We start from the raw sequence: 25,740 nt of genomic DNA on the forward strand, positions 1-25,740 counted from the left end.
GGGGCTGCGGGGAGGGGCGGGGGGGGGGGGGGGTGGGTGGGTGGTGATGCTGGCGGGGAAAGCAAAGCAGCAGAGCCGGGCTGGATAAAGCCATTTCACCTTTAATTGTAAGCAAAAAATCACTCTCACGCGGATTCTCCGACACCAGCAAATCAAATAAACTCTAACAAAACAGAGAAAGTGAATCACTGTAGTCCAGTCAGAAAACAACCCATATTTATATATATATTTATAGATATGTCGTTCGTAGAGTAGCAGTGAAAGGCAAGTATGGGCCAGTGGTTTCCCGATAAATTACATTCTTTACAACCCAACAAGGTCTAGCGGCTGGAAAAGTGGCTGGAAACAGAAACCGGGGAGCGTGGGGGGCCGGGGGTGCAGGGGCAGAGGGGTCCTGCCCAAAACGCGTGCCCAAAGAGGGGACGGGAGAGGTGGGAGAAGGGAAGGGGCTGCCTGGTGCCGAGCCCTGCCTGCACGGCCGCGGGGGGCCAGGCAGCGCTGCCCAGACCCCCAGGGCCGCGGTGCCCTGGTTCATCACCCCTTTGCTCTGCTGCATCCCCCTTCTGCAGTTAGAAATGCAGCAGGAGCTGCCCCCAGCTCCCACCCCCCCACCCCCCCGCCCCTCCCGGCCCATGCTCTGCCACCCCCTGCCCCATCCCGCAGTGCTCCATCTCGCCAGCATCCCAGCCCTGCCCGCCGCCAGCCCGGTGCCAGGCAGGTTTTGGCAGTGTACGTGTCCTTACGGCGCAGGAGGGACCCGGGGGGGTGGGTGTTAAAAGGGGGGCTGAAGGGGGGCAAGGTGGGATGCCTTTGCCTGGAGCACATCAGTCTGGCAGTGAGTCGGCCCCCGGGCTCTTCCCAAGTGTCAGGGTGAAGGCGTGGGGGGCAGAGGGGCACCCCGGGGGGCAGAGGGGCACTGCAGGTGAGGGGGACAGGGGCAGCTGACCCCCAGGGAAGAGGGAAGCCCCCCCGCTGCCCATGCACCGGAGCTGGCATGCTCCTGGCCGGCCAAAAGCAGAGCCAGGCACTGCCCCTGCCAGCATGCCATGGGGGAGAGGGGGGGGCACTAAGCACAGAGACCCCCCCCCACCTCCCCTCCTGGCTGAACCGTGCCTGCTCCAGGGCAGGGTCCTCCCCAAGCCCCATCACCCCGGGTGGCGGAGGCAGGTTCCAGCCCTCCAGCCCTTTTCCCGCAGGAGGAGTGAGGTGGGGAGGGAAGAGCCGGGGGGTGGGGGTGGGGGGGGGGTGGGCTGGGGGAGAGGGGAGGGGGGGGATCCTAGTAAAAACCGGCTGAGAGCCCTAAAGCGGTTACACGGCGCGACACGGGGTGGGCTCAGAAGAGGAAGGCTTTCTTCTTCAGCTCGTTGCGCTTCCAGAGGGCCAGCTTGCTGAACTCCTCGGGGGGCATCTCAAAGACCCGCAGGAAATCCTCGGGGGAGAGGTGCCGCTGCGGGGGGTGGGGGTGGGAAAGGAGGGTGATGGGGTGCCGGGTTCCCCCCTCCGCACTCCCCCACCCAACCCCGGTTCAGCCCCTACCTCCAGCCTGGTCCTGTCCACGCCGGGCGGCAGCTTCACACGGCCTCGGTTCGTCACCATCAGCATTTCGTAGGGGTAGATCTGCGAGGCGGGAGGGGGGGGGAGGCTGTGAGACCCCCTCCACAGCCCCCTCCCAGCCTTGCCCAAGCCCCAGGCCCCTCTCACCTTTTGCTCCAGCATGCTGGGCAGGGAATTGCCTCTGTCCATGCGCCCACGCTGGCCATTCTGAGGGGAAAAAGCCTGACATCAGCCACGACCCCCACCTCCCCAAAGGGCCGCCCTCTCCCACTCGAGCTGAAGCCAAGGTGATGGGCTCCAGCCTGGGGACCAGCACACCCACCCTCCCCACCTGGACCCATCACAGAGGGGGCCCCGGTGTCCGTCCGTGTCCCCCCCCCACCCCGGCATACATCACCCTCTCACTGGGTCTCCGCGCTGGCAGCCAGACGAGCTCTTACCTGGAGGCCTGGAAAAGAGAGGGGAGCAGAACTCAGCCCTGGGGACCCCCTGCTCTGTGTCCGTCCGTGTCCCGCCCCCCGTCCCGTCCCCCCCCAATACTCCCCAAGGTGATGACAAGCCCCGGAGAGGTGGTTTCCCAGCCTCCGCTGAGCCCAGGCTTGCCCCAGCATCCCCCATCCCTAGGGACACCCCCGCATCCCCTGGGACATCCCCACATCCCCCAGGACACCCCCGCATCCCCCATCCCCAGGGTGACCCCCACGCCATGGGCTGATGCTCACCCGGACTGCCCTTCTCACTGCCTGCCGAGCTGAACTCTGCCGACTGCAGCTGCAAGGGGACAGGGGACAGCATCAGAGCGGTGCCACCCCCAGACCCCATCTGAGGCCGTGTGGCAGCAGGGGGGTGGCTGCCTGCCCACTCACCCGGGTGAGGGTGCTCCTGCCAGAGGCGGGCAGCGAGGAGCTCTTGTAGCTCCCCATGTGCAGGGCTACAAAAGAGAGACACGGTCAGAAGCGCAGGCAGGGCTGGCAGAGGTGCAGGCAGACAGAGCCACCAGGTGGGGAAGGAATGGGATGGGATGCAGGAAGAGCATCCCACATACATGTGTGGAAGGGTGTCCGGTCTGGCAGCGAGCGTGTTTTTCTCCGGATGGGGAGAGATTTCTCCATCTCCTCCTTTAGGATCAGCTTCCCGAGGTTGGAGGTGACCTAGGGGTGATGGGGCACGGGTGGGGGTCACAGAGTCAACACATCCCCAGCCCCTCACAGGGTCCTGCCTGCCTGCTCTCCCCCTCACCTTGCTCAGCTCCTGCCTCTGGAGCTCCCGCAGGTTCTTCATCTCCTCTGTCAGGTCCTCCTCCTCTTCCTCCCCTCTCTTGGAGGCCATCCGCTTCCTCCACTCCGTCTCTGGGGGGAAAGAGGGGACATTATATCCATCTCCATCACTCCCACGGGGTCCTGGGGAGGGGAATAACCCCCCTGGTGCAGCCCACCCCCTTGCCTGCCCCTGTTTCCCACCTACCCACGACGGCCAGAGAGGGGGGGCACGGCCAGTAGTCGGTCTCGATCTTGGCGGGCTGGTTGGGGTCTGGGGGCTGCGCCGCTGGGAACTTGGAGGATTCGATAATCAAGTCCTCTATGAGATGCTTCCCGTGGTGGGCGCTGGAATGGTGCTCTGTGGGATACCGGGGGGTGAGAGAGCATTCTGGGGTGCCCTGTCCCGTGGGACAGACACCCCCCTCACCTTTCTGCCTGTAGATTGGAGGCTTCTTGTATATGTTGAGCTCCGTCGTGTCGGTCTCTGCAAGGAAAAAGAAGGTTGGGAGCTGGGAATAGGCAGCTCACAGCCCTGGAAATGGGCTCACCCAGACGCCCTGCCCGGACCCCCATGGTGGGGCTGGGGGGGGGCTGTGCTGGGGCTCAGGGTCAGGCAGTGCTGGAGGAGTCACGGTGCCGGGGGAGCTTACCGGGTCGGTGGAAGTGCTGCACGCTGCTGCGAGCTGAGCTGCTGCCCTGGCGAGAGGTGGGCTGCGGGGTGCTGCCGGGGGTCCGGCTCTCCAGCCACTCCCGGATGACCTGCAGGCAAGCGGGGCCGGTGAGCAGCAAGACCCCAACAACTTGGCATCACCCCCTCCTCCTCAGAGCCCCTGCGCACATCCCAAGTGGTGCCGGTACTCACCTCCGGAGATGGAGGAGGAGAGATGGATTTGGGAGACAGGGAACGCTGCAGAAGGCAAGAAGCAATTTATTCCAGCAACGCCACACCTGCCCTCTGGGACCCCTCTGTCTGGGGGGGCTTCTCCTCCACTGCCCCCCCCCCCCCAAAAAAAAAACACCCGGGGGATGCAGTCAGCCCCGGCGTGCCCTCACCTCTCGGCTCCGGGGTAGCTCCACATGCTCCATGAGCGAGTAGGTGAAATGGGGCTCGTAGATCATCAAGTCAGGGCGCTCGATGTCCAGGATCGCTTTGTCCTTGGGGATGGCGGCCAGGTCCTTGTAGCCCAGAACCTCATTGTCCATTTTGGCCTGGAAGGAAGGAAGGAAAAACACCTTCAGTTTTGGGTGCAGAAAGGGAACATTGGGAAACAGGGCTTTCCCAGGGCCGGCATCCTCCGTGGCCGCACCAGGGTGATGGAGAGGGCTCGGGGAGGTGACCCCATGGATGGAGGGATGTGGTGGGGAGACGTGAGTGGCCTCTCACCACAATGCTGGACGGCGATCCGGGGACGCTGGAACCGCGGGAGGAACAGACGCTCCCAGGGGAGGTCAGTGGTTGCTGGAAGGAAAAGAAGAGATTTTAGTAAACCTCATCCTTGGCATGGCCAGCCCAGGAAGGGGCTCGGGGTCATGGTCGGGACCCCGGGGCACGGCAGGGGGGCCCGGGGACACGCCTGTGCCCCATGGACCTCAGTGCAGCGAGACACAACGTCCTGGGGGCTGGGGTATTTCTGGATGGGTGCTGGGGTCTCCTTTGCTCCAGGGTTGTGGTTCAGGGCAGGGGACAGCTGGGAGGTGACAGTGGCTTGGCCAGGACACGTTGCCACTAGATGGTGCTGCCAGGCTGGGCTGGGAGGAGGAGGAGGATGAGGATGAAGGCAGGGCCCTGCTGGCAGCATCCCAGGGTGACTCTGCCTATGTCCTTGGCCACCAGCCCCTGCCCTTGACCACCAGCCCCTGTGTGCCTTCCCTAGGTGCAGGGCTACCCCCTGCCTGAATGATCCCCGCACCCTACCCCAGCCCCCAGCACCCTGCCCACGGCACCCAGCACCCTGCCCACAGCCCCCAGCACCCTGCCCACGGCCCCCAGCACCCTGCCCACGGCCCCCCTTACCTTCTGCAGTCTTTCCATTCAGCTGTGGGCTGGAGGGGCTGTGTCAGTCACAGGGTCCTGCATGGGGAGAGCGGAGGTTTTGGGGCACCACCAGGGTGGGTATGGGAGCACCCCAAGGTGCCCGAGGGCAGTGGGGCTGGGCAGAGCCCAGCTCCCCATCACCCTTCTGCCCACGGGGCTGAGCCCAGCAGCCCCCCATGCACCGGACCCTAACGGGACAGGAGGCTGGCATGGCCCCGCCGTTAAATATTGATGGGCTGGCAGCAGGACAGGCTTGCCAGGGGATGCCACCGTCCCTGGGGTGGCTGAACAGCTCCAGGTCTGCCTCGGGTCACGGGAAAGGCGCTGGGGTGTGCCGGACCCCCACTCACCGCTGCCTCTGTGGCTCCACATCCCTCTGGGCACTAACGCCGGGCTGGGGCTCGGGTGCTGCCTCTGCAATGGAGATGAGCGAGGTGACAGCGGCTTGTAGGATGACAACGGTGCGAAGATCGGCCTGGTTCTCCCCCTGTCCCTGCACGGCCCCGGTGCCCGCAGCACCCTGCCCCGCTGCGTGCCGCCTCTGCCCGTGCCGGCTGCCGGCCCCGCTGCCCGGCGGCTGCTGACGAGCGCTGGCAAGCGGAGCAGAGGTAATGAAGCTCTTTGTCCACCGGCAGCCAGCGGCCTCGAGAAGGCTCCAGCAGCAGCGGGACAAGCGTGCTGTGCTCAGCTCCTGCCCCACAGCCCCCGGGCCTGAGCCCTCCCTGTGCTTTAAACCCACAATGCCACACACAAAGGGGAAAATTCCCCATTCTCCTCAAAACTTCTCCTTTCAGAGGGAAGGGCATGAGGAAAACCTCGTACAATCCAGGCAACAACAGCAACAGCAATGTGGAGCCTTCCAGGCTTAAAGCACCCCCCACCCCCCCCTCTCCAGCAGCCTGTGCAGGGCTGGGGAGATGCCACTGCCTCTGGGGACCCCCAGCCCCACTGTCCCCAAGTTTCACAGCTCTCAGCACGGATGCGGAGCCCATCCCTGTGGGATGCAGAGATGGAGAAGGACCAGATCTGACAAAGCCCGAAGCATCCTCCAGCTGCCAGCAGCCAGCCCGGCACGAGGTACCACCCTTGGCTCACCCCTTGGAGGGTCGATCTGGGACGAGGAGGCTCCACTGGAGGCTCAGGGCTTGAGCTGCTCCATGCAGGCATCATCCCTCCTTTGAGACCACCCTGCCGCCAATAACCCCCAGCTTTGGCACTTGGGGGGTGGCCAACCTGCTCCCTCCCAGCCCTCCTGAGGGTCTGCGGGACTGGGTGCTGGCAGGATGGGCACCCTGGGCTCAGCACCGAGCGCGGTACAAGGCGGCATTGTCCGGGCGAGTGGCGGCCGCCCCACAAACCCATGAGCTCACACTTTCCAGCAGCAGAGCCAGGGCAGCCCCCCGCCTCCGGCTCGCACCCCATGGCGCCGGGGGGCATGGGTGGGCCGGGGGCAGGCGGTGGGGACACGGTGGCGGTGGCAGCGAGCAGATGGATGAGATAGCAAATAGCGGGAGGCAGAGGAAGCGGCAGAGGCTGGCGGGAGGGGGGGTGCGGGGACGGGTGGATGCGGATGCTGGCGGGGAAGGAAAAACAAGCCCGAGCCAGGGGTGCGGAGAGACGCCGTGACGGAGCCAAAGGGCTGGCGAGGGGTGCCGGGGCTGCACAACCAGCTCGGGTACTGTGCCCCCACCAGTCCCCTCGACACAGGGACACTTATCAGACGTGGACAGGGAGCCACCGCCCCGATGGCAGCCTCTCTCCCCATGGCAACCTCCAATCTCCCCAGCAGGTCCCCCACATGCTCCCTTGCTCACCCAGATAAGACCGGCCCGGCACGTGTTTGGGATTTTCCTGGCCAGGAGGGCGAGGGGGAGCAGGGCGAGGGGGGGTAACGCCATGCCCCCCTCCCGGGGTGATGTTGCGGGTACTCACGGCGCTTCACCGGAGCGGGGAGAGAAAGGCGCTGAGCAGGGATTTACGGGAAGAGGAAGAGTGATGGAGGGAGGGATGGACGGACAGACAGACCGACCACGTGCTGACGGGGGCTCGCAGGGCTGCAGGGGTGTTGGCCCCCCCCCCCCCCCCCCCCGTGTAGCACATCCCGGGGGGGCTGTGGGGAGGGCTGCCGCTGCAGCGGGAAGAGGCCAGTTCCCTCCTCCCCACCCCGAGGAAATCCGGATTTGACATTTCGCAGCCGCCAAAGCCATCAGCACCCGGCACCTGGGCCAGGGGCCAGGCTGCATGAGCCCCCTCGCCGCGGGGAGGAGGGGGGGAGCTGGGCAGGGAACCCCCAGCCTTCCTCCCCTCTCCCTCCTCCTCCTCCTCACTGCCTGCCTTGTCCTTGCCATCGTGCTGGGCACGGGCCCCCTGCTGCTCCCGGAGCTGCCCCGGCTCCCCGCCAGCAGCGGGGGGGGGGCACACACGGCGGGGTCACAAGTTCCCCGAGCAGACGGTTCCCGCCAGCCCTGGGAACAGCATCCAGTGCTTCCCAGCCCAGCCCTGGCCTCCTCCTCCTCCCACTGCAAACCCCAAACAAACACCGCACAGGAGAGGCACCGAGCATCCTCCTCGCCTTGCCGGGGGAAACCGAGGCACCGCCACACACGGGGCCCCACTGGCAACTCGATCGCAGCGGGGCCGAGCTGGCGGGGAGCACGTGGGTCCCCAACCTGCATCTCACAGGTGTCCGGTTCCTTCTTTGTCCTGTTTTTCGCCCTTTCCCTCTGCGCCAGAGCATCACCCGGCAGAGGGGAGCAACCCTTTGGCTATTGACAGCCCATTGCTTCCGTGCCATTGCACCCTGCCCAGCACGGCTCCACCAAGGGACACCTCGGTGGCCTTAAAAGCCACCAGCTGCCAGCGCCTGGCCCCTGGGATTTTTCCATCCCTTGGGGCAGAGGATGCACCCTGTCCATCTCCCTTCCCACGGACACAGGACTGCTCTGTGCCTCAGTTTCCCTGGCTGGGAAAGGATAGCAGCATTCTGTCCGCCCCATCCAGGAGTGGATGGAGACGAAGGGGCATTCCCAGCCCCTCCGGCTGCTGGGGTCCCCCATCCACCCCAGCTGCTCTCCTGGCCCCCAGCCCTGCCAAGAGGCTCTGAGCCCCCCAGTAAGTGCAGAGTGAGGATGCATGGCACTTGCCCTAAAGCTCCTGGGTGGGGAGGGGTCCATCCCTGGCCCCCCTGCATCGATGGCCACACCGCAGCCTGCTTCGGGCAGTGGTTCACGTGGTACATAATCTGGGATTAAAATGGGATTAGCCTGCTCATCCCGCACGCGGAGGGGCCGGGAGGGACCTGCTGGGGGTGTGTGCGGAAGCCACGTCCCTGCAGGGCTCCCAACATGGGTCTGGTGATGCCCCCAGCCCCCGAGGAGCCCCCAGCCCCAGGCACTGCCCCGCGAGATGCCCTGCACCGAACACCCTGGGGTGGTGGGTCCCCATGTGCCCCGATGCTGTGCGTGGGGCCACCGCAGCGAGGCACCCACCTGGCAGGACGCTGGGCAGTGGGACATGGCCGGGGGCTTGCTGGGGCCGAGGTGGCAGCTGGTGGCCCAGGTCTTCCTGGGAGAGACTGGGCTTAGCCCTGCCTGACCACCGGCCATGCACGCCCACGGCCAGGAGCTGCCCCCCCAGGAGGTGGGTCCATCCATGACCAAGAACTGGGGGGCCAGGCTTTGTACCCCCCTTTCCACACCCCAAGCTAGCCCCCCTGATGCTCTATGGCAGTGGAGGGGTGGGAGTTTGGCCCCTCAGTGCCTTGCCAGTGGGGCTAGATGAGGACAGAAGGAGGGGGGGGGGCTCTCCAAAATCCTATGCCCATGGCCAGACCCTGACCACATGGCCCCACCACACCACACAGGGAGCATCACCCCCCTTCACAGTCTGCACCCGGGGGGTGTGCGATGGAGGTGTCCTGTGTCCCGCCCCCCCAGCAACAACGCTGAGACCCCACAAACTCACTCCACAAGTGGGGCTAGGAACGGCTGGGCTGCACGGATCTCCTGCCTTGGGCTACCGTGGCAATGTCCCCAGGGAAGGGGGACAGGGGATGTCCATGCCCTGCCGGCAGCAGCCGAGCCCTGCTGGGGGGGTGTGCCGGGGGGGCTGTGTGGGGTGAAGTGGGGTGCTGGGAGCACTGTGCTGCTGCAGAGGGGATGTGGGTGGGAGCCACGCGGGGGGTGGGGGTGCGGGGGAGTACCCCCGTTAGCGATAGAGCCCATGTCCCCACGTCCCCACCTTGGGTCACCGCCCTTCCTGTCCCCGCGGCCCCCCAGCAAGGGCAGCTGGCTTTGCAGTGCCAAGCATGGGGAGGGGGCACGGCCATAGCCCCCACGGAAAATGAAGGACAAGATGTGGGGCTGTCCCCAGCCCCCCCACCCCACCCTCCACCCCCAGGAATGGGAGCTACACAGAGCCAGGGGAGGGGGAGCTGCAGCACCGAAAGACAACGGGAAAGCAAAGGGCGGCCGATGCCAACCCCGATGAACCGGCCCACCCAGACCCCCCCAAGCTGCGTGGCCCCCCACCCACAGCCACCTCCCTCCCCAGTCCCCACCGAGCCACCACGGCCACTCACCTAGGGATGGGGACACCGCATACCTCCAGCCTTGGGGAGCTGGCAGGCAGGGGGGGGGGTACCCCTGGCCTCCTCTGTTTGCCTGGCTACCAAATGACCTCGTGGGCTGGCGGGCCAGCTGCCCTGGCTGCGGCCGAGCCACCGCGGGCGCGCTGCGGCGCGCATCCGAGAGCGTGACGGCCGGGCGTGGGAGCCTATCTCCCAGCCCCAGCACCCTGGCTGTGCCGCCCGCCGCACCGATAACCCATGCTGGGTGCTGGGTAGGGTGTGCGTGGGTGGGTGGGTGGGTGTGCGCGGGTGGGTGCGTGGGGAGGTGGGGAGGTGGGTGGGTGCCGCTCGCCTCTCCCCACCTCTGCTGCTGGCTCAGTCCCTTTCCGAACAAGAGGAGAATTAGCCGGCATCATGACGAAGCAGTATTCGCTCCCGCCGGCTGCTCGCTCCTGCTCCTACCGCTTCCCCAGCACAAAGAGGGAGGAAAACATAAATAAACCCGGCCTGCCCGGCTACCAGAAATATCCTGGCCGGTGCTGAGGGTCCCCAGTACCCCCTCCTCCAGCCTCCCGCTGCAAACGGGGGATGCAGGTGGGGACGGCATCCCTTGCTCCCCCTCCCCAGCTGGGGTTTTGGCACCTCCGAGCCCCACGGTGCTGAGCAGGGGTGCTGAGCACCCCATGGTGTGTAGGCTGGGCTGTGGTACAGTGGGTGGTGGGTGAGGATGGCACCTCCTGTCCAGCTCAACCCCCAGTCTGGGTTTGGGGGTGCTCTGAGGGTGACACCCACTTCTTGCTACCGTGGGAGGGGAAACAGCAGAGATTTCCAGCTCCGGGGCCAAAGGACCCCAGTGAAGCCCTGGGGGTTGTTGAGCATCTGCTAAAAATTTAAGCCGTGACCCCTGGAGACGCTGCCCTGCGCCTGGGCGCTGCCAGGGAGAGCTGCTGCCCCTCACATCCCAAGCCCCCCAGGTCCCCCGGGGGCCATGGTCCAGCCCCAGCCCTCGGGCAGAGCCAGCGGGGCTGGATGGGTGCCCAGGGCTGGGTTGGGAGCCTGCGGCCACTCCTGTGCCCCCAGAGCCCCTCGGCACGCAAGCCTGGCTAAGAACCCAGGCGACTGGCACGGGACTGGTGCCATGGCCGGACCCTCCCCAGGGGTGGCGGGGCTCTGTTTGTGCCGCAGCGCCGGGAGCTGGCGTTTATTCTGGGCTCTGTGTGGGAGAGAGCTGCCTGGTGACAGCAGCTCTGTTTCTGGGTCCTCTCCCCGACGCTGCGCTCGATGCTGTTTGCTGCCTCAGTTTCCCTCCTGGCTGAAGCAAGGGCCTCTGGATCCCCTAGATGCACATCCAGGGATGCATGCCCAGAGATGCATATCTGGGGGGGGGGATGCACGCCCAGGGATGCTCATCTGGGGGGGATGCACGCCCAGGGATGTGCATCCAACGGGAAACATGTTTAGAGGGATGCACATCTGGGGGGGATGCACACCCAGAGATGCACATCTGAGGGGAGGCATGTCCAGAAGGATGCACATCTGGGGGGGCTGCACACCCAGAGACGCACATCTGAGGGGAGGCATGTCCAGAAGGATGCACATCTGGGGGACGAACACCTAGGAGGGATGCACGCCCAGAGGGATGCGTGCACACGCCCTTCAGTGCCAGCACCAGCCTGGCTCATTGGACCAAGAGCATCACGGCCTCAGCTCTGAGATGCCACCGTGCCTCCCCCTCCCCACTGAGGGGGCTTCACCGGCCCCAGCCCAGCCGACAGCCACCCCCCGGGGCCGTGCCCATGAATAATCGAGACTGTGGCTGCCTCCCCCACGCTAACCCAGTTTCTCAAGCATGAAGATACAACTGCAGCGGCTGCTCAGCAGCTGCCACCTGCGCCCGGGGCTTCTCGAGTGCTTGAACCGGCCCTGGTACCCGCTGCAGGCTCAGCCCCCCGCACCACCAGCCCAGCACCCGTGGGTGCCTGGAGGGAGGGAGGAGTTTGGAAACACACGTATCCTGCACCAGGATCTCGCACCCTCGCTCTCACCCACCGACAGCCAAACCCCGCCACGCTCGCCAGAGCCCCCCGTGTGCCCACCAGCCCCGCAGGGTCACCCCTCATCCCAGCGATGCCCTCCAAACCCAGGCAGCTGCCAGTCCCCTGCCAGGGGGGCTGATAGGGGGCTGGGGCGTGGGGGTAGAGAGTAGCAGGGCCCTACCTTCAAGGGAGCCCATGGCCCACCGCAGGCAGGTCCGCCTGTCCGCCGGGAGCCATGCCTGTGCCGAGCATCTCCTCCCCTGCGCCGCACGGCACGTTGCTACAGCGACCGCCTCCCGCCGCAACCGGCTGGAGCCGAGCGATGGAGGATGTGCAGGAGCCTCCTTCAGCCTCACTGAGTGATGGAGGATGTGCAGGAGCCTCCTTCAGCCTCACCGACCGATGGAGGATGTGCAGGAGCCTCCTTCAGCCTCACTGAGTGATGGAGGATGTGCAGGAGCATCTTTCAGCCTCACTGAGTGATGGAGGATGTGCAGGAGCATCTTTCAGCCTCACTGAGTGATGGAGGACGTGCAGGAGCATCCTTCAGCCTCACCACCCTGTGGGACAGGGCCGAGGAGTCTTCCCGCAGCCCTGGGGGGACACACAGCCCCTGAGCCCCTCTGTGAGGCAGCTGCCTGACCCCAAATTGCCCCTGCTGCCCCACCGCAGGGCTGAGGGGTCTGCAGGGGACCTTGGTCTGGAGAAGCCTGGTGGCAGCAGCCCTGTGAGGGCTGGCCTGGATGTAGCCCACCTCCCCCAGGACACCAGCCCCTGCCTCCCCAGTGATGCTCCCAGTCCAGATCACTGGAGCGCTGTCAGGGCTGGGACCTATTGGGTACAAGCACCACGCGGCTGGGGATAGCAGTGGGGCAGGGAGCTGGCACCCAGCACTTCTGCAGTGAGGTGGTTGTTCTGGGGAGCTGCCCTCACAGCCCCCCCCCTTGCATCCTAAGCCCCCCGAGCATCCCTGGCCCCCCAAGCATCCCTGGCCCCCCAAGCATCCCCAGCCTGCGGGAAAGCAAAGCCTTGGGAAAGGCTGGGTGAGACACCCTCCAGTGCACTTTCTGCACAGAGGACATTCCGGTCCCCACCTCCGCCCCCCGCCCCAGGTCTCACCTCAAAAAACAAGAAAGAAGCAGTGTGAGGTTTTTTTTTTTCTTCCCCGGCCATAATTAAAAAGGACTCACCCTTCCGAGCCCTTTCTATCCCGGGAGGTCGAGAAGAAAGAGAGGGGAGGAAGGGGAAAACCCTGAAAGAAAAGAGAGGAAGGGCTTGGGAAGGAGAAGAGAAGCGGGGAGGGGGGAAAGGGATGGGGAAAAATTAAAGCAGAGATTACACAAAGGGAACTCCTCTACCTTTGAAGCTTTGGCTAAATTGGGGAGGGGGCGGCGGGGGTAGGGAGGGTCCGGACCCAGTCGGCCCCTTTCTCAAAGCCCTCTCCTTTCAAGAATGTCTCGGATTCCTGTGGAAACAAGGAGCTGGGGCTGTGGGGCTGAAGGAAACGGGAGGGGAAAAAAAAATTACCCCGGCCGCTCGGCTAAATCCCGCCTGCCACACCTGGGCAGGCAGCGCCGGGCGCATTGTTCGGCCGTAATTGCTGGGTGTTGCATTTCTCTTCTGCTTTAAAGCTTCATTTAACTCAAACTGTTATAATTTTCTCCCCACTGCCCCCCCGCCCCCCCCCAGCCGTGCTCCCCCCATTGCATTATGCTGGCGGGGCTTTGTAGGGGCTGGGTGAGCCCTGGTTAAGGGATTACATCCTCCCTGCCACCTCCCAGGGCTTTGTCAGAGGGGAAAGCAATTACGGGGAGGGTGGGACGGCACGGGCTGGGGGCACCGAGCTCAGGGCCAGGTGGGACAGCCCTACTGGTGGCCGTCATCGGGTGGGTGAGCTGGTGGCCCTCAGCAAGGGGAGCAGCGGGTACTACCCTGGGGGTGATGCTGTGGGTACCACACTGGGGGTGATGCCCTGTTCACCAGGATGCAGCAGATGCTCCTAGGACACAAACTGGGGGTTACAGACAGGGATGGGGGACACAGGGAGTCCCCTTTGGTGGCCACCTTCATCCTCCTGCCATGCAGCATCTGTCCCTGAGCACTGGGTGCTTGCACCCCAGGCAGCTTGGGGTACCCTGTACCAAGAGGTACCCTGTATCCCCACCCCAGCAGACACAGAGCCTGTGGCAAAGCCTCAGAATGGGAAGGAAAACTCCCCCAGGCCCCATCAGTCTAGACACTCGCTTTTATTTGCCTCGGGGTTTCCTCCTTTACACAAATAAACTCCAAAGTCTAACTGTTTAGGCCTAAAAGTGACTCGTAAAGGAAACAGCAGAACTCATAAAAACACACAAACAACCAATCGAAAAATAAAAATAACCTAAAAGACAGTTTCTCTTTGGCCAGCAGAGCCTGGTGAGCACCCACGCATGCCCCCACACCACCGGCACCCACCAGGAGAGGCACAGATCTTCCCCTCTAATAAATAAGAGAGACCCCGTGGTCACGGGGATACAAGTGCTGGCCCTGGGGTCTGCATGCCTGGGCACCCCCACCTCCCCTCCAGAGCTGCACAGACAGAGGGACAGACAGACTGACACCCCATGCTCTCCATCACCTGGCTACTGGCAGTGCCACGCCATCCCTCGCAGGGATGGGCTCTGCATCCTGCTCTGGCGCAGACATCCCGCAGACTCCTGGCCGGTCCCATCCATCCCTGGCCCTGACATTTGGGCCTGTGGGGGATGGGAACATGTCCAGGAGGGTCCTAGATCTCAGTGGCATGGGGACAAGTCTCCGAGGGGAGTGGTCAAAGGCACTGGATGGTGAGTGTGGGTCCCATGGGATGCTCCGAGGATGAAGGGAGCCCAGCGTGGGGTTACAGACACCAGTGACCATGCCCAAAGCGTGCACCTCCCAACCCATTTGCGGTGCCCAAGAGGAGTATAAAAATAGAGCATCTTTAGAGAAGTGAGGAAGAAACAGTGCTGGAGTGTGCCGGGAGAAGGGGCAGAGTCTGGCAAGGCCAAAGGCTGCGAGGATGAGGAGGGCAGAACCTGGCGGGGGGTGAGTCCGGGGGCTGCCGGGCGTTATGTGCGTGGGCGAGGGGCGCGGGTGCGGCGGGTGCGGCGGGTGGGCGAGGACGAGCCCACGAACTCGAACTGCTTCTGCCGCTCGGCGTTGTTGGGGAAGGGCAGCTGCCCGCGGTACAGGCGCTTGATGAAGTGGGCTTCCCGCTGGTTCTGGCGGCTGCGGGAGGCTTTGCGGGGCCGGCCTTTGCGGGTGAAGGCCATGTACCACCCCTCGTAGCGGGCGTTCTGGAAAGCCGTGTAGTTGTTCTCCAGCACGATCTCCGTGAAGATGCAATCCTTGCTCTTGCCGTTGGGCTGCGGGAGGAGGAGAGGGGTCCTTAGCGCCCGCAGGGATGGGGCTGGAGGCGTGGGGATGGGACCCAAGGGGTGTTGCCACCCCCCTGCCACTGGGACTGGGGACACGGGGACCAGCCTGGCTGAGCATCCTGGCTCCAGCTGCTCAGCACAGTGTCCGGGCTGAGCCCTGGGGATGGGGGACATGCAGAGGGTGAGCGCGGGGGGCTCGGGACTCACTTTCCCGACGAGCTTGCCCCGCTTGCTCATGCAGATGTACTTCTCGCTCTCGGCCCCCTTGATGCGGACGCGGCTCCCAAAGGTGTCCGTCTCCACGATGAGCTTGGCTGTGAGGGAGCAAGGGGAAAGTGTCCCATGGGGGCCATGGCACCCCCCAATCAGCTACCCGTGCCCAAACCACCCCTGTCCCCTTCTCGCTGATGCCATCTCACCTCCCTGCCCATCACCGGTGGGGCCAGGAGGATGGCGAGCCCCCGCAGCCGGGGCAGGGCAGCCCTTGCCGGGGGATGCTCCCCAGCCATGATGCTAAAGGGCTTTTGTTAAAACCCAGCAGAGTCAAACCGGGTGTTTGATGAAGGCGCCGGAGAGAGCAACGGCCCCTTCCTCCCCCCGCCCGCCTCGGCACATCCGCATTGTCGGCGATTCAATGGGTTCTCCAGGGCTAGACCAAGTCCAGCACCCGGCGGGTTAATTATCCTCGTCCTCATTGTTTCTCTACAACACAGCGGTGGCTGCAAAGGTTGGAAGCCGACACTGAAACCAATGACCTCGGCGGGTCCCGCACTCGAGCCGGCAGGGAGAGTTCAGGGAAAGACCTGGAAAGGTGGTGAATCAGCCTCGTCGGTCACCGGGCTTTGAAAAGCCTTTCCCGAAGCTTTTAGATGCTGGGAATGCCGGCTTGGCCTTTGTGGGGCTGCGATGCCCATCAGCGTGGCGTCGAGGCTGGAACTCCCCAGCAAACCCCCCCCCGGGGAAAAGGTGCTGTGGCCCAAGTGGACTCTGTCCCAGCGGGCTGCCCATGGTGCCCACCACATGTGGGTATTTTAAGAGGCTGATGCTGGGCTCGGGTGATTCTCCTCCAGAAGAAGTTGCCTGTCTCACGGCAGGAAGAGATTAGAAAGCAAAAGCCCTAAATATAGGGCTTAAGTGCTGCAGGCTGCCAAAGAAATGCATGATTTTTGGAAGTTTTGAGGTCAGGGCTGGCTGGTTTGGAGCCGTGCCCTCACAGGAATTATCCGGGGGATTTGGGGGTATAAAAACCAACCAGCTGGGGCAATTAAAACCTCCCCACGCCCCCTTTCCCCCTGCAAAATTCCTGGGGGAAGAAACATTTCCAGCCCTTCCATCAGCGTGCCGTCCCGGGCCGCGGATGGACCCTCCCGTGGAGCCGCCAGCCCCTTACCGAACTTGTTGCCGTCCTCGGCGGTGGCGGTGATCCGTTTGCCGTTCACCTGGACGTGCTTGCCGCTGGTCCGGCTGTAGAGCTGGTACTCCCTGATCTGCCGTCGGCTCAGCTGGTCGGTCATGGCGCCCTGGTCCCTCACGTACTGGTTAAAATTAGGAGACGGTTGATTCTCCCCCTTTGTTTACAAAGGGAAAAATAAAATCAATTTGTTTTGGACAGCCGATGGCAAGGGGATGGAGAGGGGAGCCCGGCGGGGCAGGAGGGCTGGGGTTGGCCCCGGGGGGGCACCGGGATCCACCCGCCACCCCGTCTGCGGGCGAGGGAGGGCTCCCAGCCATCACCAGCCAAGCTGGTCCCCTTTCAGCAGCAGTGAAGGCACGGAGCAGATGCTTTGGACCACAGAGCGACTGGCACAGCAGGCGGGGAGAGGCAGAGACTTGGCTTTGCATCCCTCACCTGAGGATGCAGGGTCTCGCAGGGAAGGATGCTCTCCTCCAGGCACAGCGACCCTTCCCCCGGGAGCGGGGTCTTGCTGCTGCTCCTGGCCATGCCCCGGGGCCAGCTGGACACTCAGTAGCATCCCCTGCTCCCAGGCAGGTACTGGGACAGGCTGGGATGCAAGAGCTGAGCTTGTGAAAAACCCACTGGGTCCCTCCTGGGGGAGTGAGACCCACCTAAAGCCGGGCTGGGTGTCCCGGGAGCAGAGCTGTCCCCTCCTGGTCCACCCCAGCACACACCCCTGGGGCCGGGGGAATAAACACTTCGCAGACCCGCAAGAGCTCCCTGGCTTATGCTAACGGGGCAACACAAACAGACAAGGGTTATTGTATGGCAAAGAGCATCTAATTACTGCAGATGAGCTGGGGAGGGGGGATTAGTGCTGGTGGTCAGCCCCCGTCACCGCACCGGACTCCAGCCAGCTCCTCTCAAGATGCGTCTAAGAGAAAACTTGGTTTAATCCCTGGTGGAAATGGGAAGCGGGGCTCGGGGCAGCACCGCAGCCAGCTGAGCCACCCAAGGGACACCAGCCCCAGCCCCAAAACCAGCTCAGAAAGGGCTGTGGGCAGGGGACGTGCTCTGGGGAGGGGGAGCACCTGGGGAGTATTTGGGGTCTGGTTGCCCAGTTCGGGGTGCTGGCATCGCCCAGGACCTGCCACCCTGCATCCCCTGGGCTGCAGCATCACCGCTGGGTGCAAAGCCTGGCACGGGGGGACCCGGCCCTGCCTGCTCTTGCAGGGGGGAGCAGCGGGATGGTGGGGGGGCGCTGCTGCCCCCCACCACCTTTGTGTGCTCCTGGGGACTCATTTCCTGCCAGGATCTACTTTAAAGCCTTTGGGGCTGGCCAAGGAGGTGGGCTGGGGGGGCGGCCCCTCTCCATCAAAGGCAGTTCCCTTCCCCTCTCATTTTCAAAGAAATAAAAGCATTTACCTTGGGAAAAAGAAAAAAAAAAAAAGGGGGGGGGGGGGGGGGGAAGAAGAAAGGTCCCGAGCACGTATTAAGGCTGCTGGGGCCGGCAGCTACGGAGGTTTTGTTCGGGCTCTGGAGCAGAGGGTGCTGATATGGAACAGTGCATTTTAATAGCCGCTGTCTTTCTAAAGCGCACAAAAAGGAACGATGCAGCCTGAGAGGGTTGGGGGAGAGGGGAGGGGGGTGTTGAACCTCACACCACCCTGGTGGGGGGACCAGAACCTGCTCTGCCCCGTTAACCCCCTCAGCAGCCGGCCTCGGCGCGAGCGAGGGCAGCATCCATCGCCGACAGCTCAAGGCTGACGGACTCGGCACATCCCACCCCGAGCCAGGCTGCGAGAAATGTATCGCCTGCCCCAGGAGGGCTTCCCCCTGACCTTGCCCAGGCCCTCCGAGGAGCTGGGAAACTGGGGGGGGGGGGGTCCGAGGAGGACGCACCTCCCCATCGCAGCCCCCAAGGCCAGTGCTGATGGGCACAGCCAGCTCCGGTGCGGACACAACCCCACGGGCACCTTGGCAGCATCCTTCCCCTCCCCGGAGCTGGGTACCACCTGGGGCAGGCATGCACCCCCTCGGCCCCCGGGAAAGCCCCCCGCCAGAGCAAAGGGCATCCCCTGAAGCAAACGGTTATAGCTCAGCGGATGGCAGAGCGGGTGCCTTCACCCAGCCCGGCTCAGCGGTGCAGCCAGATGTGCCACGGGGTTAGTAAAATACATCCACCTACCTGGGTCTGACAGGAGAACATCAGGAGCTGGAAACATCTGCAGCAGAAGACAAAAGAGAAAGGGAAAAAACCAGAGTGTTTTGTTCGGGGTTAGTTGTTTTCTCTTCGCCCCCCCCCCGCACCCCGAGGAATAGCCGCGTCTAACGGCACCAAGAATAAACTACTGATAAACCCGGGTTGCAAAGAATTGCAACAAGCGGTGCGCAGGGCTTACATGGAGAGGTTCTGCAGGCTGATGGGCTGCATGGCGCTCCTCGAAGCCCCCCAGACAGCGGCATCAAACGAAGGCACCGCGCAAGGGCTGGCTGCAAACCTGCCCTCCCTCACCGCCGGCACATCCCCGCCGGGGCAGGGAAAGCCACGGAGCAGCCCGTCCCCTCCTTCCTCGGGTGATCCCTGCGCTTGGGGTGGGCGAGGGAAAAAGTGGGTGAACCCCAGGTTGCCGCCGCGCTGGCGAGCCCACGTGTGATGCCAACGCCTGCAGAGCAGCAGCGGTGATGGAGCATGGGGGAGGCAGCGGGGGTCAGCTCCTCTTCTCCTCTTCCTCCCACCCTGGGGACCGAGTGTCCTACGCCTTGGGGGCATCCAGATCCATCCTGTCCCCTGCGCCCCCACCCCATCAGCCTCCCGTCCTTGGGCTAGTTTTGCATCTCCCTCCAGCAGCAGCTAGCGGGAAAGGCGGCTGCAGGCAGGGCAGGGCTGCCCACCACCAAGGGCAGCATCTGCAGCCCCCCGCTCCATCGAGCCGGCAGCACCCTCCCGGTGTCGGCCTGGGGATGGGAGGCGGGTGGGCGACGGACCAAGCAGCAGCCTTTAAAGGTGGGGGAGAGCCTGTGCAAAGAGGGGCCGGACCTCTCCTGGGAGGCAGCGGGGACTGCGGAAGGAAGGAGGATCAGCCCTAGCAGGGGCCGGGGCAGGAGGAGGGGACGGGGAGGCAAGGGGGGGGGGAGGCTCAGCTGCTCAGGGTGTCCCCATCCCTGGGGGTTGCAAAGCCCCCTGCCTCACCCCACGAGGAGGATGCCAGGGCACAGGAGATGGAGGGGGTGACACTACGGGGCATGGTGATGATACCAGGAGTGGTACCTGCTGTGCAGAAAGCCACGCCAGGCCTCAGGGAGGGATGCGCTGGCATGGAGGATGCTTTTTGTCACCCTCCTTTCACCTGGTCCACGCATCACGCAAAGGAAAGTGCCACAGGGGGTTTTAACCAGCTGGTTTAGTGCTGGGGGACTCTGGGGTCATGTCACAGCCCCCCACTCACCCACCAGCAGCTCCCTTCTTCCCCCTGCCCGCTCCTAGCCCCATCGGGTATCAATACCCCATCGGGAGGGGGAGGCTGTGCACCCCTCCACACTCCATTTGCTCAGCCAGGGAGGTGCTAAGTGCCTTATAAATACCCCAGCAGGGAGCTGGGGTAATGCCTTGGGGGGGGGTAAAACACCACTGTGGGGTGCCCTGCGTGGGGGGATAGGGGGTGGGCAGGACAAGGGATAAGGGGTTTAGTACAAAAAGCAATTGCCTCCACGCTTGTGCCTCAGTTTCCCCATCAGGGCAAGGGAGGGGGTACCAGGCCCCACGGGAAAGGCACGATGGAGAGCAGCAGGGTACCCACCCCCCCACCTGCAGGAGGGTGAGGGGCCTGATTCAGTGCTAATAACCCAAATTAGACACCACCCACACACACACCCCCCCCACTGCCTTCTCACCTCCTGGGCCAGGAATTCAGCCCAAAACGCAGTTAGCAGCCCCCCAATAACCACAAGCATGGTACCCCCAGCTCAGGGATCCCCTTCCACCCCCATCCCTGGGGCTCAGCATCCCTGGGGTGCACAGGGCAGGGCTGTGCCTGGGCCCCTCCAGCTGTGGGGATGATTGATGGCCGTGGAACCATCATCACCCCTGCTATGTCCCCCCCCAGGTTTGGGGCAGAGGGTCCCGGGGAGCTGTCAGCACACCAGTGGGGGGGCTGGCTTGTGCAAGCAGCCCCTGCAGGGTGAGGAAAGGCTGAAGGGACAGGGCTGCCTGTCAAAGCCTCCTGCGTGTGGCCCTCAAGCAAGGGACTTTGGGGACCGTGCCCTGTCCCCTCCCCAGCAAAGCAGCTCCCCAGCTCCATCCTGAACAGGGCACCCTGCTCCCCGCAGACAGCAGCTGACCTGGCCCCATGTCCCCTCCTGCCCTAGCATCGCCCCCCCCCCCCCCCCCCCCCCCCCAGCCCTGTGCCCCACACCTGGAGCAGACTAAAGCCTGCCTTTGTGGCAGGCTCAGCTCCCCTCTCGGAGCCAATCTGAGACACAGCAGCCCCCTGCATGCTCCCGAGGGGTGCCGGACCCTCCACAAATACCTGCTGCCTCCAGACCAAGGCCAGGTCAATGGGTTATAATCATCTCCCTGCTGCTCGGTAATCCCCCTTTGTCTCCTATTCACAAGCAACACTTGTTACCCTGCGCAGGACAGTGGGTAGGGGGGCTGCCGCCAGCCCCCCCAGCCCGAGGGGAAGGATGCTGCCAAGGCAGGCAGAGCAGCGGAGCCCGGGCAGTGGGCACAGAGCTCTGCACAGCCCTGGGGGGGGGGTGGGGGTGGGCAGGAGCAGCCCCCTGGCCAGGATCCAACCCCAGCACGGAGAGCCAGGTGTGCAAAACAGCCTTTATTGGGGAAGGGCAACACCAAAGCAGCAGCTTTCCAGGCTCTTCTGCACCTGGAAGGGAAGGAGAAAGGGTTTATGTGCAGGTAGCCCCAGCTGACCCCACTCTGGTGAGAGGAGGGCACACACGGGCCCCCTCCCAGCCCCACAGGGACCCTTGCCCTTAGCCACCCCATCCCACCGCCCCGTACCTGGCCAGGTTCCTCCACAGCTCCCGCTACTTCTTTGCTGCTGCCTTCCTGCCCCGGCTGGCTCCTCGCCCCTGTGGGGACAGGGCTGTGGCTGAGCCCAGGGAGCCCCCAGCCCTGTGTTTCTCCCCCCATTTTTTGAGTTGAGCAGCCAATTAGCACCAACATCAGCCCCCTTCCCTGCCCAAGAGCTCCCAGCCCTGGGTCAAGGAGCGTTAAGCCAGACACCTGGCTGCAGCGGGGCAATGCCGAGGGACACCCCAGCTGGCTCCTACCTTGCTGGGAAGGGGATCCTCAGGGGAGATGCTGTTCCTGCTCAGGAGAGAAGGGCAGGGCTGAAATTAGGGGTGCAGAGTCCCAGCAGCACGGGGGACCCCTTGCTCCACAGCAGGGCTGGGGCATGCTTTCCCCTCCATCATACTCACAGCTCATCCTCCTTCTCCAGCCTCCTCTTCTAGGGAGAAAGAGAGATGATGGAGACAGCAGGGCCAGGCATGTGCGGGCAAGACGGGGACTTGCTACGGAGCCTGTGACTCTTCCTCCCCAGGGATGAAGATCACAGCTCATCCCCATTACAGAGAGGGGTTTGGGCCACAGAGCAGCCTGTCCCTGCGACCAGGGCATGGCGAAGCTCCCAGCAGAGGAACCTGCATCCCTGTCCCCCTCCCCACCACAGCACAGGGACCCCTCTGCACGGCACATCCCCAGCCGAGGGGGTGCTTACCTTGGCGGCGTTGCCCTTCTTGGTAGCTTGGCCCTTGGGGGGCTTCTCAGGGGACTCTGGTGGTTCCTCTTCCCCAGAATCCTCCTCTTTCCCTTCTTCCTCCTCATCCCAGGTCAGGTTGGGCACCACTGTGGGAGAGCCTGGCTAAGCCCCTGCCCCTGGGGAGGGGTCTCAGGGCGGTGGTACCCTGGTACTCACTGGAGACATGCTGCCCGCTGATGTAGACGGGGCCGGAGCCAGCTCTCAGGTGGAAGGTGACCGGAGGCGTCAGCTCCACTCCCACCATTGTGGCCTGGAAGAGAGGAGGGTGGCAGCACCCACCAGCAGCAGCCCCCCCGCCCCCCCCCCCCGGCAGCGAGGCCCCTACCCTGGGCACTCACCATGGGCAGCACAGATGGCTTCAGCGTGCAAACAGGCACCGGGGCATGAGCATCCCCCTCCTCTGCTGGCATGATCTCCACCACGTGGAACTCATCCTCTGCCATCTCCCCCAGGCAGATCTTTGGGGATTGAGAAGAACATCCCCCCCCACCCACCGTGACCCCCACGGCACCCAAACAGCCCTCAGGCAGGACTGCCGGGGGGGGGTGGGACAGGGACCACCTACCGTCCGCAGGGCCAGCTGCTGCTCGCACCGCCACTCCTCCGGCACTTGGAAGGTGTAGGAGTCCTGCTTGCTGCTCAGCTCGCACCCTGCGGGTGGGGGGCTGTCGGTGCGGGGCTACCCCGGGGGGAGGGTGGCGGTGGGGAGGGGGCAGCCCCCTAGGGAACCCGCTGGGGGGACCGGGCACTTACCCCAGATCAGGGATACGGGTTTCTCAGATCTGCTGTCAGCATCAGCGCTGTCCGTAAGGGACATGGCTCAGGGATCCCTCAGCCTGGGGAAACACAGCGCTGCTCTGCAGGGACCCCCTGGGAGGGGTCTCCCCAGCTTCCCCCCCCCCCCCCCCCCATCACTTTGTCCACAGGAGCAACACAGCACTAAAAAAAAACCCCCACCAAACCAAAAAAACCCCAAAACCAACTCACCCCAGAACACCAAACCAAGCAGCAGCAGCAGCCCCCAAGCACCAGCAGCACCCACCACTCGTGCGGCTTTTAGAGGCAGGGGAGCCCCCACCCACTTGCCCACCCACCCAATTAGCACCCTGGCCCTTTCCATCTTAAATGGCAACAGCCCCTCAAGGGCAATGAGACCCCCCCAGGTGTGGGTGAGCTGGAGCCCTGCCCACCGAGCAGCCCCTTCGTCCCACCCCAGGGTGGGGGTCCCCGCCGTGCCCCAGGTGCCACAGCACCCAGGTGCCGCGGTGCTGGGCAGGGGGTCCCGCCACCCCACAACGGAGCATCAGCTTCGTACCCCGAGTGACCCCTGTGAGTCCCAGCCTGCAGTGGGGAGGGGGCCCGGGGGGCTGCTGTCCCCCCCTGATGTCCCAGCCCTCGGGGAACAGGCTGCGGGGGGCACAGCCCTGCCTTGGGGGTCTGCATGTCACCATGGCGTGCCATGGGTCACCGTGCCCTGCTGTGTGCCACCTCTGCGTGCCATGGGTCACCGTGCACTGCTGTGTGCCACCCCTGCGTGCCATGGGTCACCATACACTCCTGTGTGCCACCCCATGTGCCATGGGTCACTGTGCCCTGCTGTGTGCCACCCCATGTGCCATGGGTCACCATACACTCCTGTGTGCCACCCCATGTGCCATGGGTCACCGTGCCCTGCTGTGTGCCACCCCATGTGCCATGGGTCACCGTGCCCTGCTGTGTGCCACCCCATGTGCCATGGGTCACCATACACTCCTGTGTGCCACCCCCGCTTGCCATGGGTCACCGTGCCCTGCTGTGTGCCACCCCCACTTGCCATGGGTCACCATACACTCCTGTGTGCCACCCCTGTGTGCCATGGGTCACCGTGCCCTGCTGTGTGCCACCCCTGTGTGCCATGGGTCACCGTGCCCTGCTGTGTGCCACCCCTGCGTGCCATGGGTCACCGTGCCCTGCTGTGTGCCACCCCCGTGTGCCATGGGTCACCGTGCGCTGCTGTGTGCCACCTCTGCGTGCCATGGGTCACCGTGCCCTGCTGTGTGCCACCCATGTGCCATGGGTCACCGTACCCTGCTGTGTGCCACCCCTGCGTGCCATGGGTCACCGTGCCCTGCTGTGTGCCACCCCCGTGTGCCATGGGTCACCGTACCCTGCTGTGTGCCACCTCTGCGTGCCATGGGTCACCATACACTCCTGTGTGCCACCCCGCTTGCCATGGGTCACCGTGCCCTGCTGTGTGCCACCCCATGTGCCATGGGTCACCGTACCCTGCTGTGTGCCACCCCTGCGTGCCATGGGTCACCGTGCCCTGCTGTGTGCCACCCCGCTTGCCATGGGTCACCTTGCCCTGCTGTGTGCCACCCCCATGTGCCATGGGTCACCGTGCCCTGCTGTGTGCCACCCCCACTTGCCATGGGTCACCGTGCCCTGCTGTGTGCCACCTCTGCGTGCCATGGGTCACCATACACTTCTGTGTGCCACCCCTGCGTGCCATGGGTCACCGTGCCCTGCTGTGTGCCACCCCGCTTGCCATGGGTCACCGTGCCCTGCTGTGTGCCACCCCCGCTTGCCATGGGTCACCGTGCCCTGCTGTGTGCCACCCCGCATGCCATGGGTCACCATACACTCCTGTGTGCCACCCCTGCGTGCCATGGGTCACCGTAACCTGCTGTGTGCCACCCCTGCGTGCCATGGGTCACTGTGCCCTGCTGTGTGCCACCCCGCTTGCCATGGGTCACCGTGTCCTGCTGTGTGCCACCCCACTTGCCATGGGTCACCTTGCCCTGCTGTGTGCCACCCCCGTGTGCAACGGGTCACCGTGCCCTGCTGTGTGCCACCTCTGCGTGCCATGGGTCACCGTGCCCTGCTGTGTGCCACCCCTGCGTGCCATGGGTCACCATATACTGCTGTGTGCCACCCCCTGTGCCATGGGTCACCTTGCCCTGCTGTGTGCCACCCCCGTGTGCCATGTGCCACCTTGTAGTGCCGCAGGTTCCCATGCTCTGCCATGTGCCACCTCAGTGTCCCGTGGGTCCCTGTGCCCCGCCACTGCTGCCACGGGCCGCCTGGGTGTGCCATGGGCCACCAGGTACCGATGCCACGTGCCACGGACCGTCGTGTCCTGCCACGTGCCACTTCCCTGTGCCACGGGTGCCCGTGCTGTGCCAGGTGCCACCTGTGCTGGGCACCCTCTACGCTGGCCCCGCATGTCCCTGTGCTCCATGTGCCCCCCTTGTCCCCCTGCCCTGCGTGTCCTGGTCCCCATGTTCCCACGCCCACTGTGTCCTTGTGCCTCCCGTGTCCCTGCTGCCCTGCGTGTCTTGGTCCCCCGTGTCCCCCTGTCCTCCCGTGTCCCCGTGTCCCCCTGCCCCGCACGCCCCATACCCCAGTTCCCCCTGCCCCACGTGTCCTGGTCCCCTGTGTCCCTGTGCCCCCTGTATCCCTGTGCCCCCCCAGTCCCCGTGCCCTCCACCCTGTGTGCCCCGGTCCCCCGTGTCCCCCTGTCCCTGTGCCCCCCTGTAACCCCCGTGTCCCCCCGGTCCCTGTACCACCCCCGTGTCCCCCTGTCCCCGTGCCCCCCGCCCCGCATGCCCCGGTCCCCCTGTCGCCATGCCCCCCCGTACACCCCGTGTCCCCCTGTCCCCGCGCCCCCCCGCCCCGTGTCCCCCTATCCCCGTGCCCCCTGTCCCCGTGCCCCTCTCTTGTCCCCCTGTCC

General features: G+C 64.6%; 3 protein-coding genes across 10 annotated transcripts; all 3 read right to left on the bottom strand.

Moving 5' to 3' along the window:
* Window positions 1-85: 85 nt before the first annotated feature.
* On the bottom strand, window positions 86-11,720 carry DMTN (dematin actin binding protein). 4 transcript variants are annotated; one of them, XM_040617984.1, is made up of 17 exons: window positions 9,428-9,670; window positions 5,199-5,262; window positions 4,828-4,884; window positions 4,198-4,272; window positions 3,867-4,022; window positions 3,676-3,720; window positions 3,464-3,572; window positions 3,241-3,297; window positions 3,019-3,171; window positions 2,794-2,903; window positions 2,600-2,705; window positions 2,421-2,485; window positions 2,277-2,325; window positions 1,995-2,002; window positions 1,702-1,761; window positions 1,537-1,617; window positions 86-1,447 (listed from the first exon to the last, which is right to left on the bottom strand). In XM_040617984.1, the coding sequence occupies exons 3-17, from the start codon at window positions 4,843-4,845 to the stop codon at window positions 1,334-1,336; spliced, it is 1,206 nt and encodes a 401-aa protein (XP_040473918.1). In that variant the 5' UTR covers window positions 4,846-4,884; window positions 5,199-5,262; window positions 9,428-9,670; the 3' UTR covers window positions 86-1,333. The 4 variants fall into 4 exon arrangements, with proteins under 4 accessions (XP_040473918.1, XP_040473917.1, XP_040473916.1 ...); XM_040617983.1 differs by lacking the exon at window positions 9,428-9,670 and adding an exon at window positions 11,633-11,720 and having other exon boundaries at window positions 3,019-3,297; XM_040617982.1 differs by having other exon boundaries at window positions 3,019-3,297; window positions 9,428-9,673.
* Window positions 11,721-14,540: 2,820 nt separating this feature from the next.
* FGF17 (fibroblast growth factor 17) lies at window positions 14,541-18,469 on the bottom strand. Of its 2 annotated transcripts, none has more exons than XM_040618138.1 (4): window positions 18,434-18,469; window positions 16,240-16,417; window positions 15,057-15,163; window positions 14,541-14,837 (listed from the first exon to the last, which is right to left on the bottom strand). In XM_040618138.1, exons 1-4 carry the CDS (start codon window positions 18,452-18,454, stop codon window positions 14,541-14,543), a joined length of 603 nt encoding a protein of 200 aa, XP_040474072.1. In that variant the 5' UTR covers window positions 18,455-18,469. The 2 variants fall into 2 exon arrangements, with proteins under 2 accessions (XP_040474072.1, XP_040474073.1); XM_040618139.1 differs by having other exon boundaries at window positions 16,240-16,384; window positions 18,434-18,463.
* A 2,593-nt stretch (window positions 18,470-21,062) lies between these two features.
* On the bottom strand, window positions 21,063-25,322 carry NPM2 (nucleophosmin/nucleoplasmin 2). Of its 4 annotated transcripts, none has more exons than XM_040618349.1 (10): window positions 25,138-25,322; window positions 22,782-22,864; window positions 22,594-22,679; window positions 22,367-22,486; window positions 22,185-22,278; window positions 21,987-22,114; window positions 21,688-21,716; window positions 21,538-21,574; window positions 21,266-21,336; window positions 21,063-21,128 (listed from the first exon to the last, which is right to left on the bottom strand). In XM_040618349.1, the coding sequence occupies exons 2-9, from the start codon at window positions 22,843-22,845 to the stop codon at window positions 21,292-21,294; spliced, it is 603 nt and encodes a 200-aa protein (XP_040474283.1). In that variant the 5' UTR covers window positions 22,846-22,864; window positions 25,138-25,322; the 3' UTR covers window positions 21,063-21,128; window positions 21,266-21,291. The 4 variants fall into 4 exon arrangements, with proteins under 4 accessions (XP_040474283.1, XP_040474285.1, XP_040474282.1 ...); XM_040618351.1 differs by having other exon boundaries at window positions 21,688-21,713; window positions 25,002-25,322; XM_040618348.1 differs by having other exon boundaries at window positions 25,002-25,322.
* Between the last annotated feature and the right edge of the window lie 418 nt (window positions 25,323-25,740).

This window comes from Falco naumanni, chromosome 19 (genome assembly GCF_017639655.2).
Source record: "Falco naumanni isolate bFalNau1 chromosome 19, bFalNau1.pat, whole genome shotgun sequence".
NCBI lineage: Eukaryota > Metazoa > Chordata > Aves > Falconiformes > Falconidae > Falco > Falco naumanni.